Raw genomic sequence first — 14,410 nt, 5'->3', positions numbered from 1 at the left:
GGTTTCGGCCCGAAACATCAACTGTACTTTTTTCCATAGATGCTACCTGGCTGGCTGAGTTCCTCCAGCATTCTGAGTCTGTTGGCCAATGTGAACACAGACCCCTGGAGGGTGAGGAGGGGGAATTAATAGTGGGTAATGAGAAAATTGTAGATGCTTTGAATATCTATTTTGTGTCGGTCTTCACGGTGGAGAACATGTCTGACATGCCAAAGAGAGATATTATGGATGGGATGGGAGGTGAAGACCGTGATACAATAGCTATCACTGAAGAGGAAGTGCTGAGCAAACCTGTGGGCCTGAAGGCAGACTAGTCCCCTGGTCCTGGTGGAATGCATCCCAGGGAACTGAAAGAAATGGCAGAGGTTATAGTAGAGGCTTTGGTGAAAATTTACCAAAATACTCTGGACTCTGGGCAGGTCCCAGCAGATTGGAAGATGGTGAAAGTCACGCCACTGTTCAAAAAGGATGTAGGCAAAAGGCAGTTAACTATAGACCAGTTAGTTTAACATCTGTAGTTGGGAAAATGCTTGAATCTATCATTAAAAAAGAAATAGTGAGGCATCTGGAAAGAAATGGATCCGTCAGGCAGACACAGCATGGATTCAGCAAAGGCAGGTCCTGTTTGACAAACTTACTGGAGTTCTTTGAGGATATAATGAGTGCAGCAGACAGAGGGGAACAGATGGACGTTATTTACTTGGATTTCCAGAAGGTTTTTGATAAGGTGCCGCATAAAAGCCTTATCTATAAGATAAGGATGCATAGAGTTGGAGGTGATCTATTAGCATGGATAGAGCTAATAGAAAGCAGAGAGTTGGGATACATGGGTGTTGCTCAGATTGTCAGTCAGTGGTGAGTGGTGTGCCGCAGGGGTCGGTGTTGGGTCCACAACTGTTCATGATGTACATTAACGATCTGGAAGAGGTTACGGAGTGTAGTGTATCCAAGTTTGCTGATGACACTAAATTGAGTGGAAAAGCAAATTGTGCAGAAGATACAGAGAGTGTGCAGAGAGATACAGACAGGTTAAGTGAGTGGGCAAGGGTCTGGCAGATGGAGTACAATGTTGATAAATGTGAGGTCACTCACTTTGGAAGGAAAAATGAAAGAGCAGTTTATTATTTAATTGTTAAAAATTACAGCATGCTGCTGTGCAGAGGGACTTGGGAGTGCTTGTGCATGAATCACAAAAAGTTGGTTTGCAGGTGCAGCAGGTTATCAAGAAGGCAAATGGAACGTTGCCCTTCATTGCTAGAGGGATTGAATTTAAGAGCAGGGAGGTTATGCTGCAAATGTACAGGTACTGGTGAGGCCGCACCTGGAGTACTGCGTGCACTTCTGGTCTCCTGACTTGAGGAAGGATATACTGGGCTTTGGTGGTCGTGCAGAGGAGGTTCACCAGGCTGATTCCACAGATGAGGAGAGACTGAGTCACCTGGGACTGTACTTGCTGGAATTCAGAATGAGAGGAGATCTTATAGAAACATATAAAATTATGAAAGATAGATAATATGGAGGCAGGAAGTTGTTTTCACTGGAAGGAGAGACTAGAACTGGGGGACATAGACGAGATTCAGGGGAGAAAATTTAGGATGGAGATGAGGAGGAACTGCTTTTCCCAGAGAATGGTGGATCTGTGGAATTCTCTGCCCAATGAAGCAGTGGAAGTTACCTCAATAAGCGTACTTGACAAGGTTGGATAGATTTTTGCATAGTAGAGGAACTAAGGGTTATGGGGAAAAGGCAGGTAGGTGGAAATGAGTCCATGGTCAGATCAGCCCTGATCTTATTGAATGGCGAAACAGGCCCGATGGCCTAGTTCAGCTCATATTTCCTGTGTTCTTATGTTCTAACACTTTTCATTCCAGAGCAAAAATTATAAGGAGATAATAAGAAGAGATAGAATGTTTTTGAATTTGAGCAGCACTGTTCCATAGTTTTTGAGTGTTGCAAATCATTGTGCTGGTGGAGTACTTCTTATCCAAAGTGCTTGCAGCTGGAGGTGTTTCATGTTTCGGACTTCTTTGGAATTTGGAATATACTGTATAATGAAATAGCTTGATATTGCTATCATTTATGAGTCTGAATTTATGTGCTACTGTAAGCAGTCTTTGCTTACACTTGTTCATCACGTTTATGTACTGATGCAGCACATGTTCACTCCAACACTGATGAATCCACTCTTTCAATACACAATCGAAATCTTCATTTTTCACTCTATGCAGTGGTTTTCTATTTTTTCATTAACTTCTGTTCATTACATAAGTGAGCTCTCTTCTCAGAACTGTCCGGTGTGCAGAGACCAGCACATGACCTGGGAACCTTGCGCCTTGTGGAATTTTCCATTTGTGACATTATGTCAACACTAAATAAAAAATTCAGGTTTTGGAATTTCAGATAGTGGGTGTTCAATCTGTTGATTTTCAGCAGCAGTAATTACACACAAATGTAATACGTGGTGCAGAAAGAGAGCAAGATAGCTGCATAGTGTTTTTGTTTTCATGGGCTATTCAGAAACCTGATGGCGGAAAGGAAGAATCTCCTCCTAATGTGCGTCTTGCAGTATGTCCACCCCGATGGTAGTACTGAGAAGAGGGCAATACCTTTTGAAGGTGGCTTCGATGGTGGGGCGACTCGTGAACATGATAAGAGTTAGTTGAGTTTACAGATTTTTCTGATGCCTTGCATTGGAGACCAGGGCATGTCGCAACCTGTCAGAATGTTCTCCATGGTTCATCTGGCAACACACAATGTTGCTTCTGAAGACGTCTCAAAGATTTCCCCTTCTCCAATTTTATTTAAATAATTTTCCATAAATCCTGCTTTGTGTTGTCGAGGGAACAGATACAATACGGTTTGGAAAGATGAGGAGACCTGCCGGCGTCTGGAGGAGTAATGGGGTGGGGTGGGGATCTCACTGAATGTGCAAAGGCCTAGGTAGAGTGAATGTGGAGAGCATGTTTCCAATAGTGCACAGCCTCTGAATACAAAGAAGTCTTTCTGGAACAGAGATGAGGAGGAATCTTTAGCAAGAGGGCTGTGAATCTGTGCAATTCATTTGTCACAGATGGCTGTGGAGGCCAAGTCATTGGGTATAGTTAATATGGAGGAAGGTAGGTGAATGGGATTGAAAGAGAAAATAAATCAGCCACGATGGAATGGTGTAACTGACTCGATGGGCTGAATGGTCTCATTCTGCTTCTTTGTCTTATGAATCAGAAGGGTGTGGGTTTCAGTCTCGCTCCAGAGCAAAGCACAGAAATCAAGGCTGATACTGTGTTAAGGCACCTTGCTGAACAGAAGAGGTGTTGGACCAAGGTCTTGCCTGCTCTCTTTGAGCTGTAACAAATCCTCTGGTGCAGAACATTGAAGCGTGTTGTTTACGTAATATAGAAGCACCGCCCGTGATGTCTGAGATCATCCACATCCTATTGACAGCATTAAGGGGAGAATGGTCCACTTCTTCTTCACTGTTTTATGTTACCGGACACATAGATGCTGTTAAAGTATGTTAATATTTAAAAATAAAATGAATAAAATGTGAAGCAGAAGATAGCCAGCAGCAACTCTCATGCGGGATGTGGGAGGTCACTGAGAAAGTGGAGCTAGCTGGAGTAGCTGTGGATTTAAGAGAAAGGATCAGGCGTGGATCGCACATTCCCTCAAACCTACACCTTCCTTCAATCAGATCTTGGTTGATCCTGTGATCTATTCTTCCACTGAAGGGCCTGTACTTGTGTTGATTTGTTCCATGACTCAAACAATAATAATCTCTGTCTCTCCTCCCCTTTTTCAACCACACATCCTCCATTTCTGAGAAACTCAAGATGGCTTCATGTCACCTTCCCAAGGTAGTTAGGGCCAGTCAGTAAATTCTGGACATGCAATATTCAAAACCTGCGTAGCTGACTAAGTTACCAGTGTTTCTCTTCTCTCTATCGTTCCAGGGCTAGTGAAGCTCGGCATTCACTGCATCACGGGGCAAAAGGTTGCAGTAAAGATTGTAAACCGCGAGAAGTTGACGGAGTCCGTCCTCATGAAGGTGAGAATCAACCAGAGGCCGGCTTATTGGTCCTTGTCTAAACAGATCAGGCCTTTTTCTTTGGCATGTATCTGGTCTGGCTGTTGTATTCATATTTTTCACTTCCTGTGAAGAACTTTCCTATGCAATAAGCACATGACCTCACAATCTACCTCCCTGTGATCGTATTGTTTGCACTTTCTCTGTAGCTTTGTTATTGTTTTACCTCGTATTACGGTGCCTCAATGCAATGAACTGATTTTATTTAGTTATTTAATTAAAGCTACAGTGCGGACAGGCCCTTCGAACCATTCTGCTGGCAACCCACCTATTTAACCCTGGCCTAATGACAGGTCCGTCTGCAATGGCCAGTTAATACCGTGAGGGGGAACTGGAGCACTTGGGGGAGGCCTTCACATTTCCATGGGGCAGATGTACAAACTCCTTACAGAGTTCACTGGGATTGAACTCTGAACTTCGATGCCCTGAGCTGTAATAGTGTTGTGCTGTTACGTTACCCTGATCAGTGTGCAGCACAGGCTTTTCACCGTGTGGCAGATACAAGACCATGAGACCATAAGATTTCGGAGTAGATCTAGGTCTTTCATCCCATGGAGTCTGCTCCGCCATTTGATCGTGGCTGATCCATTTCCCTCTCAGCGCCAATCTCCTACCTTCTCCATGCGATCTCTTACACCTTGACTAATGAAAACAATAACAAACCAATTCCAATTCCATTTCCTGAGTAAAATCCTACTGTCTAAATTAATGTACTTACCCTGTTAATCTCCTTTAGGGTATAGGCTGTGGCAAAGAGCATACCATCTGAGTTCCTGCTTGGTCACTGGGTCATAGTTTACAGGCGGTGGTGAGCTGCCTTCTTGAACATCTGAGATCCTTTGGGTGAAGGTGACGCAATAGGGGAGGGTCAGCAGTAATGAAGGAAGGGGAAACCTGCCGCTGATGGAGCTACCCGCCTGGCTACTGCCCTGGTCCTGTCTCGTGGTAGAGGTTGGGTGAGGTTAGAGTCATAGAGCAGTACTGCACGGAAACAGGCCCTTTGGTCTGTCTAGGCTATGCTAGCTTGGTCTTCTGCCAAATCTCATCTGTTTGCACCCAGTTCAGACCCCTCTCATCCATGTACCTATCCAAACCTAAATGTTACAAATGAACCCACATCCACCACCCAAGAAGTTCCCTCTCAGATTCCCCTTAAATATTTCATCTGTTACCCTTGTCCTATGGTCTACAGTTGTCTCACTCAACCTGAGGGGAAAATCCTGCTTGGATTTACCCTATTTATACCCCTGATAATCTTGTATACTTCTATAAGAGCTCCCTGCATCATCCTCCCTTGCAGTGAAGTTAGGAGGATGCTGCTGGAAAATCCAGGGTGATTATTTTGTTGGTGGTACAGTGTGGTCACGGTGAGCTGGCGATGGAGGGGAGGAATGTTTAGGATGCCACAGTGTGCCGGTGATGGTGGGTAGGGACATGTAGGATGGTGACAGTGTGGTCATGGTGAGCTGGCGATGGAGGGGAGGAATGTTTAGGATGCCACAGTGTGCCGGTGATGGTGGGTAGGGACATGTAGGATGGTGACAGTGTGGTCACGGTGAGCTGGCGATGGAGGGAAGGAATGTTTAGGATGCCACAGTGTGCCGGTGATGGTGGGTAGGGACATGTAGGATGGTGACAGTGTGGTCACGGTGAGCTGGCGATGGAGGGAAGGAATGTTTAGGATGCCACAGTGTGCCGGTGATGGTGGGTAGGGACATGTAGGATGGTGACAGTGTGGCCACAGTGTGCCGGTGATGGTGGGTAGCGACATGTAGGATGGTGACAGTGTGGTCACGGTGAGCTGGCGATGGAGGGAAGGAATGTTTAGGATGCCACAGTGTGCCGGTGATGGTGGGTAGGGACATGTAGGATGGTGACAGTGTGGTCATGGTGAGCTGGCGATGGAGGGGAGGAATGTTTAGGATGCCACAGTGTGCCGGTGATGGTGGGTAGGGACATGTAGGATGGTGACAGTGTGGTCACGGTGAGCTGGCGATGGAGGGGAGGAATGTTTAGGATGCCACAGTGTGCCGGTGATGGTGGGTAGGGACATGTAGGATGGTGACAGTGTGGTCACGGTGAGCTGGCGATGGAGGGGAGGAATGTTTAGGATGCCACAGTGTGCCGGTGATGGTGGGTAGGGACATGTAGGATGGTGACAGTGTGGTCACGGTGAGCTGGCGATGGAGGGGAGGAATGTTTAGGATGCCACAGTGTGCCGGTGATGGTGGGTAGGGACATGTAGGATGGTGACAGTGTGGTCACTGTGAGCTGGCGATGGAGGGGAGGAATGTTTAGGATGCCACAGTGTGCCGGTGATGGTGGGTAGGGACATGTAGGATGGTGAGAGTGTGGTCACAGTGTGCCGGTGATGGTGGGTAGGGACATGTAGGATGGTGACAGTGTGGTCACAGTGTGCCGGTGATGGTGGGTAGGGACATGTAGGATGGTGACAGTGTGGTCACGGTGAGCTGGCGATGGAGGGGAGGAATGTTTAGGATGTCACAGTGTGCCGGTGATGGTGGGTAGGGACATGTAGGATGGTGACAGTGTGGTCACAGTGTGCCGGTGATGGTGGGTAGGGACATGTAGGATGGTGACAGTGTGGTCACGGTGAGCTGGCGATGGAGGGGAGGAATGTTTAGGATGCCACAATGTGCCGGTGATGGTGGGTCGGGACATGTAGGATGGTGACAGTGTGGTCACGGTGAGCTGGCGATGGAGGAGAGGAATGTTTAGGATGCCACAATGTGCCGGTGATGGTGGGTAGGGACATGTAGGATGGTGACAGTGTGGCCACAGTGTGCCGGTGATGGTGGGTAGGGACATGTAGGATGGTGACAGTGTGGTCACGGTGAGCTGGCGATGGAGGGGAGGAATGTTTAGGATGCCACAGTGTGCCGGTGATGGTGGGTCGGGACATGTAGGATGGTGACAGTGTGGTCACGGTGTGCCGGTGATGGTGGGTAGGGACATGTAGGATGGTGACAGTGTGGCCACAGTGTGCCGGTGATGGTGGGTAGGGACATGTAGGATGGTGACAGTGTGGTCACGGTGAGCTGGCGATGGAGGGGAGGAATGTTTAGGATGCCACAGTGTGCCGGTGATGGTGGGTCGGGACATGTAGGATGGTGACAGTGTGGTCACGGTGAGTTGGCGATGGAGGAGAGGAATGTTTAGGATGCCACAATGTGCCGGTGATGGTGGGTAGGGACATGTAGGATGGTGACAGTGTGGCCACAGTGTGCCGGTGATGGTGGGTAGGGACATGTAGGATGGTGACAGTGTGGTCACGGTGAGCTGGCGATGGAGGGGAGGAATGTTTAGGATGCCACAGTGTGCCGGTGATGGTGGGTAGGGACATGTAGGATGGTGACAGTGTGGTCACGGTGAGCTGGCGATGGAGGGGAGGAATGTTTAGGATGCCACAGTGTGCCGGTGATGGTGGGTAGGGACATGTAGGATGGTGACAGTGTGGTCACGGTGAGCTGGCGATGGAGGGGAGGAATGTTTAGGATGCCACAGTGTGCCGGTGATGGTGGGTAGGGACATGTAGGATGGTGACAGTGTGGTCACAGTGTGCCGGTGATGGTGGGTAGGGACATGTAGGATGGTGACAGTGTGGTCACGGTGAGCTGGCGATGGAGGGGAGGAATGTTTAGGATGTCACAGTGTGCCGGTGATGGTGGGTAGGAAGATGTAGGATGGTGACAGTGTGGTCACGGTGAGCTGGTGATGGAGGGGAGGAATGTTTAGGATGCCACAGTGTGCCGGTGATGGTGGGTAGGGACATGTAGGATGGTGACAGTGTGGCCACAGTGTGCCGGTGATGGTGGGTCGGGACATGTAGGATGGTGACAGTGTGGCCACAGTGTGCCGGTGATGGTGGGTAGGGACATGTAGGATGGTGACAGTGTGGTCACGGTGAGCTGGCGATGGAGGGGAGGAATGTTTAGGATGCCACAGTGTGCCGGTGATGGTGGGTAGGGACATGTAGGATGGTGACAGTGTGGTCACGGTGAGCTGGCGATGGAGGGGAGGAATGTTTAGGATGCCACAGTGTGCCGGTGATGGTGGGTAGGGACATGTAGGATGGTGACAGTGTGGTCACGGTGAGCTGGCGATGGAGGGGAGGAATGTTTAGGATGCCACAGTGTGCCGGTGATGGTGGGTAGGGACATGTAGGATGGTGACAGTGTGGTCACGGTGAGCTGGCGATGGAGGGGAGGAATGTTTAGGATGCCACAGTGTGCCGGTGATGGTGGGTAGGGACATGTAGGATGGTGACAGTGTGGTCACGGTGAGCTGGCGATGGAGGGAAGGAATGTTTAGGATGTCACAGTGTGCCGGTGATGGTGGGTAGGGACATGTAGGATGGTGACAGTGTGGTCACGGTGAGCTGGCAATGGAGGGGAGGAATGTTTAGGATGCCACAGTGTGCCGGTGATGGTGGGTCGGGACATGTAGGATGGTGACAGTGTGGTCACGGTGAGCTGGCGATGGAGGGGAGGAATGTTTAGGATGCCACAGTGTGCCGGTGATGGTGGGTAGGGACATGTAGGATGGTGAGAGTGTGGTCACAGTGTGCCGGTGATGGTGGGTAGGGACATGTAGGATGGTGACAGTGTGGTCACAGTGTGCCGGTGATGGTGGGTAGGGACATGTAGGATGGTGACAGTGTGGTCACGGTGAGCTGGCGATGGAGGGGAGGAATGTTTAGGATGTCACAGTGTGCCGGTGATGGTGGGTAGGGACATGTAGGATGGTGACAGTGTGGTCACAGTGTGCCGGTGATGGTGGGTAGGGACATGTAGGATGGTGACAGTGTGGTCACGGTGAGCTGGCGATGGAGGGGAGGAATGTTTAGGATGCCACAATGTGCCGGTGATGGTGGGTCGGGACATGTAGGATGGTGACAGTGTGGTCACGGTGAGCTGGCGATGGAGGAGAGGAATGTTTAGGATGCCACAATGTGCCGGTGATGGTGGGTAGGGACATGTAGGATGGTGACAGTGTGGCCACAGTGTGCCGGTGATGGTGGGTAGGGACATGTAGGATGGTGACAGTGTGGTCACGGTGAGCTGGCGATGGAGGGGAGGAATGTTTAGGATGCCACAGTGTGCCGGTGATGGTGGGTCGGGACATGTAGGATGGTGACAGTGTGGTCACGGTGTGCCGGTGATGGTGGGTAGGGACATGTAGGATGGTGACAGTGTGGCCACAGTGTGCCGGTGATGGTGGGTAGGGACATGTAGGATGGTGACAGTGTGGTCACGGTGAGCTGGCGATGGAGGGGAGGAATGTTTAGGATGCCACAGTGTGCCGGTGATGGTGGGTCGGGACATGTAGGATGGTGACAGTGTGGTCACGGTGAGTTGGCGATGGAGGAGAGGAATGTTTAGGATGCCACAATGTGCCGGTGATGGTGGGTAGGGACATGTAGGATGGTGACAGTGTGGCCACAGTGTGCCGGTGATGGTGGGTAGGGACATGTAGGATGGTGACAGTGTGGTCACGGTGAGCTGGCGATGGAGGGGAGGAATGTTTAGGATGCCACAGTGTGCCGGTGATGGTGGGTAGGGACATGTAGGATGGTGACAGTGTGGTCACGGTGAGCTGGCGATGGAGGGGAGGAATGTTTAGGATGCCACAGTGTGCCGGTGATGGTGGGTAGGGACATGTAGGATGGTGACAGTGTGGTCACGGTGAGCTGGCGATGGAGGGGAGGAATGTTTAGGATGCCACAGTGTGCCGGTGATGGTGGGTAGGGACATGTAGGATGGTGACAGTGTGGTCACAGTGTGCCGGTGATGGTGGGTAGGGACATGTAGGATGGTGACAGTGTGGTCACGGTGAGCTGGCGATGGAGGGGAGGAATGTTTAGGATGTCACAGTGTGCCGGTGATGGTGGGTAGGAAGATGTAGGATGGTGACAGTGTGGTCACGGTGAGCTGGTGATGGAGGGGAGGAATGTTTAGGATGCCACAGTGTGCCGGTGATGGTGGGTAGGGACATGTAGGATGGTGACAGTGTGGCCACAGTGTGCCGGTGATGGTGGGTCGGGACATGTAGGATGGTGACAGTGTGGCCACAGTGTGCCGGTGATGGTGGGTAGGGACATGTAGGATGGTGACAGTGTGGTCACGGTGAGCTGGCGATGGAGGGGAGGAATGTTTAGGATGCCACAGTGTGCCGGTGATGGTGGGTAGGGACATGTAGGATGGTGACAGTGTGGTCACGGTGAGCTGGCGATGGAGGGGAGGAATGTTTAGGATGCCACAGTGTGCCGGTGATGGTGGGTAGGGACATGTAGGATGGTGACAGTGTGGTCACGGTGAGCTGGCGATGGAGGGGAGGAATGTTTAGGATGCCACAGTGTGCCGGTGATGGTGGGTAGGGACATGTAGGATGGTGACAGTGTGGTCACGGTGAGCTGGCGATGGAGGGGAGGAATGTTTAGGATGCCACAGTGTGCCGGTGATGGTGGGTAGGGACATGTAGGATGGTGACAGTGTGGTCACGGTGAGCTGGCGATGGAGGGAAGGAATGTTTAGGATGTCACAGTGTGCCGGTGATGGTGGGTAGGGACATGTAGGATGGTGACAGTGTGGTCACGGTGAGCTGGCAATGGAGGGGAGGAATGTTTAGGATGCCACAGTGTGCCGGTGATGGTGGGTCGGGACATGTAGGATGGTGACAGTGTGGTCACGGTGAGCTGGCGATGGAGGGGAGGAATGTTTAGGATGCCACAGTGTGCCGGTGATGGTGGGTAGGGACATGTAGGATGGTGAGAGTGTGGTCACAGTGTGCCGGTGATGGTGGGTAGGGACATGTAGGATGGTGACAGTGTGGTCACGGTGAGCTGGCGATGGAGGGGAGGAATGTTTAGGATGTCACAGTGTGCCGGTGATGGTGGGTAGGGACATGTAGGATGGTGACAGTGTGGTCACGGTGAGCTGGCGATGGAGGGGAGGAATGTTTAGGATGTCACAGTGTGCCGGTGATGGTGGGTAGGGACATGTAGGATGGTGACAGTGTGGTCACGGTGAGCTGGCGATGGAGGGAAGGAATGTTTAGGATGTCACAGTGTGCCGGTGATGGTGGGTAGGGACATGTAGGATGGTGACAGTGTGGTCACGGTGAGCTGGCGATGGAGGGGAGGAATGTTTAGGATGCCACAGTGTGCCGGTGATGGTGGGTAGGGACATGTAGGATGGTGACAGTGTGGTCACGGTGAGCTGGCGATGGAGGGAAGGAATGTTTAGGATGTCACAGTGTGCCGGTGATGGTGGGTAGGGACATGTAGGATGGTGACAGTGTGGTCACGGTGAGCTGGCGATGGAGGGGAGGAATGTTTAGGATGTCACAGTGTGCCGGTGATGGTGGGTAGGGACATGTAGGATGGTGACAGTGTGGTCACGGTGAGCTGGCGATGGAGGGGAGGAATGTTTAGGATGCCACAGTGTGCCGGTGATGGTGGGTAGGGACATGTAGGATGGTGACAGTGTGGTCACGGTGAGCTGGCGATGGAGGAGAGGAATGTTTAGGATGCCACAGTGTGCCGGTGATGGTGGGTAGGGACATGTAGGATGGTGACAGTGTGGTCACAGTGTGCCGGTGATGGTGGGTAGGGACATGTAGGATGGTGACAGTGTGGCCACGGTGAGCTGGCGATGGTGGGTAGGGACATGTAGGATGGTGACAGTGTGGTCACAGTGTGCCGGTGATGGTGGGTAGGGACATGTAGGATGGTGACAGTGTGGTCACGGTGAGCTGGCGATGGAGGGGAGGAATGTTTAGGATGCCACAGTGTGCCGGTGATGGTGGGTAGGGACGTGTAGGATGGTGACAGTGTGGTCACGGTGAGCTGGCGATGGAGGGGAGGAATGTTTAGAATGGTGGATGAAGAATTAGTTTGGCAGGCTGCTTTGCCTTGGATGATGTCAAGCTATCTGACTGTTGGTAGAATTTCAGACATCCAGGATATGGAGAGCGTTCCATCGAGCTCCTGAATGGAAGATCACGGTGAGATTGTAAGAATTAGGCCATTCAGCCTGTCAGGTATAGTCTGCCTTGGTGGATCAGGAGGGAGTCACTCACCCTGGGATACCTGGCCTCGAATCTGATCTCGGTTGATAGGGTAGCATAGCAGTACAGGGCCAATGACCCGGGTTCATTTCCCGCTGTTGCCTGTAAGGAGTTTGTATGTTCTCCCCATAACTGCGTGGGTTTCCTCCGGGTGCTCTGGTTTCCTCCCACAGTCCAAAGACCTGCTGGTTAGCAGGTTAATTGATCATGGTAAATTATACGGTGATTAGGCTAGAGCTAAATAGGTGGGTTGTAGGTGGTACCGGAAGAGCCTGTTCCACACTATATCCATAAATAAATGAATGCAGTAACCGTATTGCTAACGTGGCTGAGCCCCATTTGAGTTTCTGGTCAGGAGCCACACCCAGTGATCTGTGTGATCCCAGAGTGGGAACGTGATCCCTTTCCAGTGCCAGTTGTGTGATCCCCGAGTGGGAATGTGATCCCTCTCCAAGGCCAGTTGTGTGATCCCCGAGTGGGAATGTGATCCCTCTCCAAGGCCAGGTGTGTGATGCCAGAGTGGGAATGTGATCCCTCTCCAGGGCCAGTTGTGTGATCCCCAAGTGGGAATGTGATCCCTCTCCAGGGCCAGGTGTGTGATCCCCGAGTTTCTGGTCAGGAGCCACACCCAGACTGTTGATGATGACAATGGCTTCGAATGTGATGACTTGCTGGTTAGAATCCCCGTTGGGTTTGCCGTACCAGATATAAAGATCTTGAATTTGCCTCCCTCAGCCCATTGCAGTGGTTCAGGACTTGATGCACCTTGTCAGGGCAACATGCCACGCCCTGGACCAAGAGTGAGAAAAACGCTGCTTATGAGATATCGCCCTTCAGTGAAAGACTCAGCTGTCCAGCAACCAGGCCTGTTGTCCCTGGCCTCTAGGGATGGTGTGGGAGACCTGGGGAGATGTGACTGGGGAGGTGGTGGAAATGAATCATAGCTCAGCTTGAACTACTAAAATACTAGGAAAAGCCCTAGCCTCTGGAATTCCCTCCCCACCCCTCTCTCCTCCTTTCAAACCGCCTACATATGTGTCTTGGTACAAAATTTAATTTGAAAATCTCTTCCCGATGCCCTCCTCATTTCAAGGTACCAGACAAATGCAGACTGGTCGATTGTGATGGCCTCTCTGGTCAAATAGCCGGCCAATGATGACTCACAGTCGGTAAATTTAAAATCAAAATGCCAACGTGTCACCGTATACCACACTGAGATTCATTTTCTTGTGCGCACTCAGAGTAGATACCAAGAAACATAATAAAATAAATGAAAAACCACAAAGATGGGCAAACAACCAATGTGTAAAAGTAGACAAACTGTACAAATGCAAAAATAATAACAATAAAGTGTGTGCATCCTTTACGAGTCAGTTCCAGTTCAGGTGCCTGGTGCTTGAAGGTAATAACTGTACCTGAGTGACACACCGTCCTCCTTCCCGATGGCAGCAGTGAGGACAGAGGATGACTGGATGCTGGGAGGGGAGTGGGTCCTCGATAAAAGCTGTTCAGAGAGAGGCAAATGTGAGATATCAGGAGAGCTAATGGCATAAGGGGTGACCTCAGCGGCTAAAGTGATGTAGGTGCACAATTGCAGAGACCTTGATTCCCTGACTAGGCAGGTGTGTGATCTCAGAGTGGGAACGTGATCCCGCTCCAGGGCCAGGTGTATCACCTCAGATTGGGAACGTGATTCCTCTCCAGGGCCAGGTGTGTGATCTCACAGTAGGAACGTCATTTTTCTCCAGAACCATGTGTGTGATCCTGGATTGGAAATGTGACTCCTTTCCGGGGTCAGGTGTGTGATCCCCGAGTGGGAATGTGATCCCTCTCCAAGGCCAGGTGTGTGATCTTCGAGTGGGAACGTGATTCCTCTCAAGGGCCAGGTGTGTGATCCCGGAATGGGAACGTCATTCCTCTTCAGGGCCAGGTGTGTTATCCGGGAATGAGAACGAGATCCCTCTCCAAGGCCAGTTGTGTGATCTGAGAGTGGGAACGTGATTCCTCTCCAGGGCCAGGTGTGTGATCCCAGAGTCGGAATGTGTTTACTCTCCAGGGCCTTGCGTGTGATCCCAGAGTGGGAACGTGATTCCTCTCTAGGGCCAGGTGTGTGATTCCAGAGAGGGAAAGTGACTCTGCTCCAAGGCCAGGTGTGTGATCCCGGAGTGGGAACGTGATCCCTCTCCAAGGACAGTTGTGTGATCCCCGAGTGGGAATGTAATCCCTCTCCAGGGCCAG

General features: G+C 51.1%; 1 protein-coding gene across 9 annotated transcripts in view; it reads left to right on the top strand.

The window, feature by feature from the left end:
- Positions 1 to 14,410, top strand: part of LOC140719220 (serine/threonine-protein kinase BRSK2-like) — a 347,315-nt gene that overhangs the window by 158,120 nt on the left and 174,785 nt on the right. For all 9 annotated transcript variants that reach the window (XM_073033665.1, XM_073033663.1, XM_073033662.1 and 6 more), the window contains exon 2: positions 3,951 to 4,045. In XM_073033665.1, the coding sequence (XP_072889766.1) occupies positions 3,951 to 4,045 (95 nt within the window). The remainder of the gene's footprint in view (positions 1 to 3,950; positions 4,046 to 14,410) is intronic.

This window comes from Hemitrygon akajei, chromosome 31, assembly GCF_048418815.1.
Source record: "Hemitrygon akajei chromosome 31, sHemAka1.3, whole genome shotgun sequence".
Classification (NCBI taxonomy): Eukaryota; Metazoa; Chordata; class Chondrichthyes; order Myliobatiformes; family Dasyatidae; genus Hemitrygon; species Hemitrygon akajei.
The sequence above is the reverse complement of the archived record's forward strand: the minus strand, read 5'-3'. Positions and strand labels throughout refer to the sequence as shown.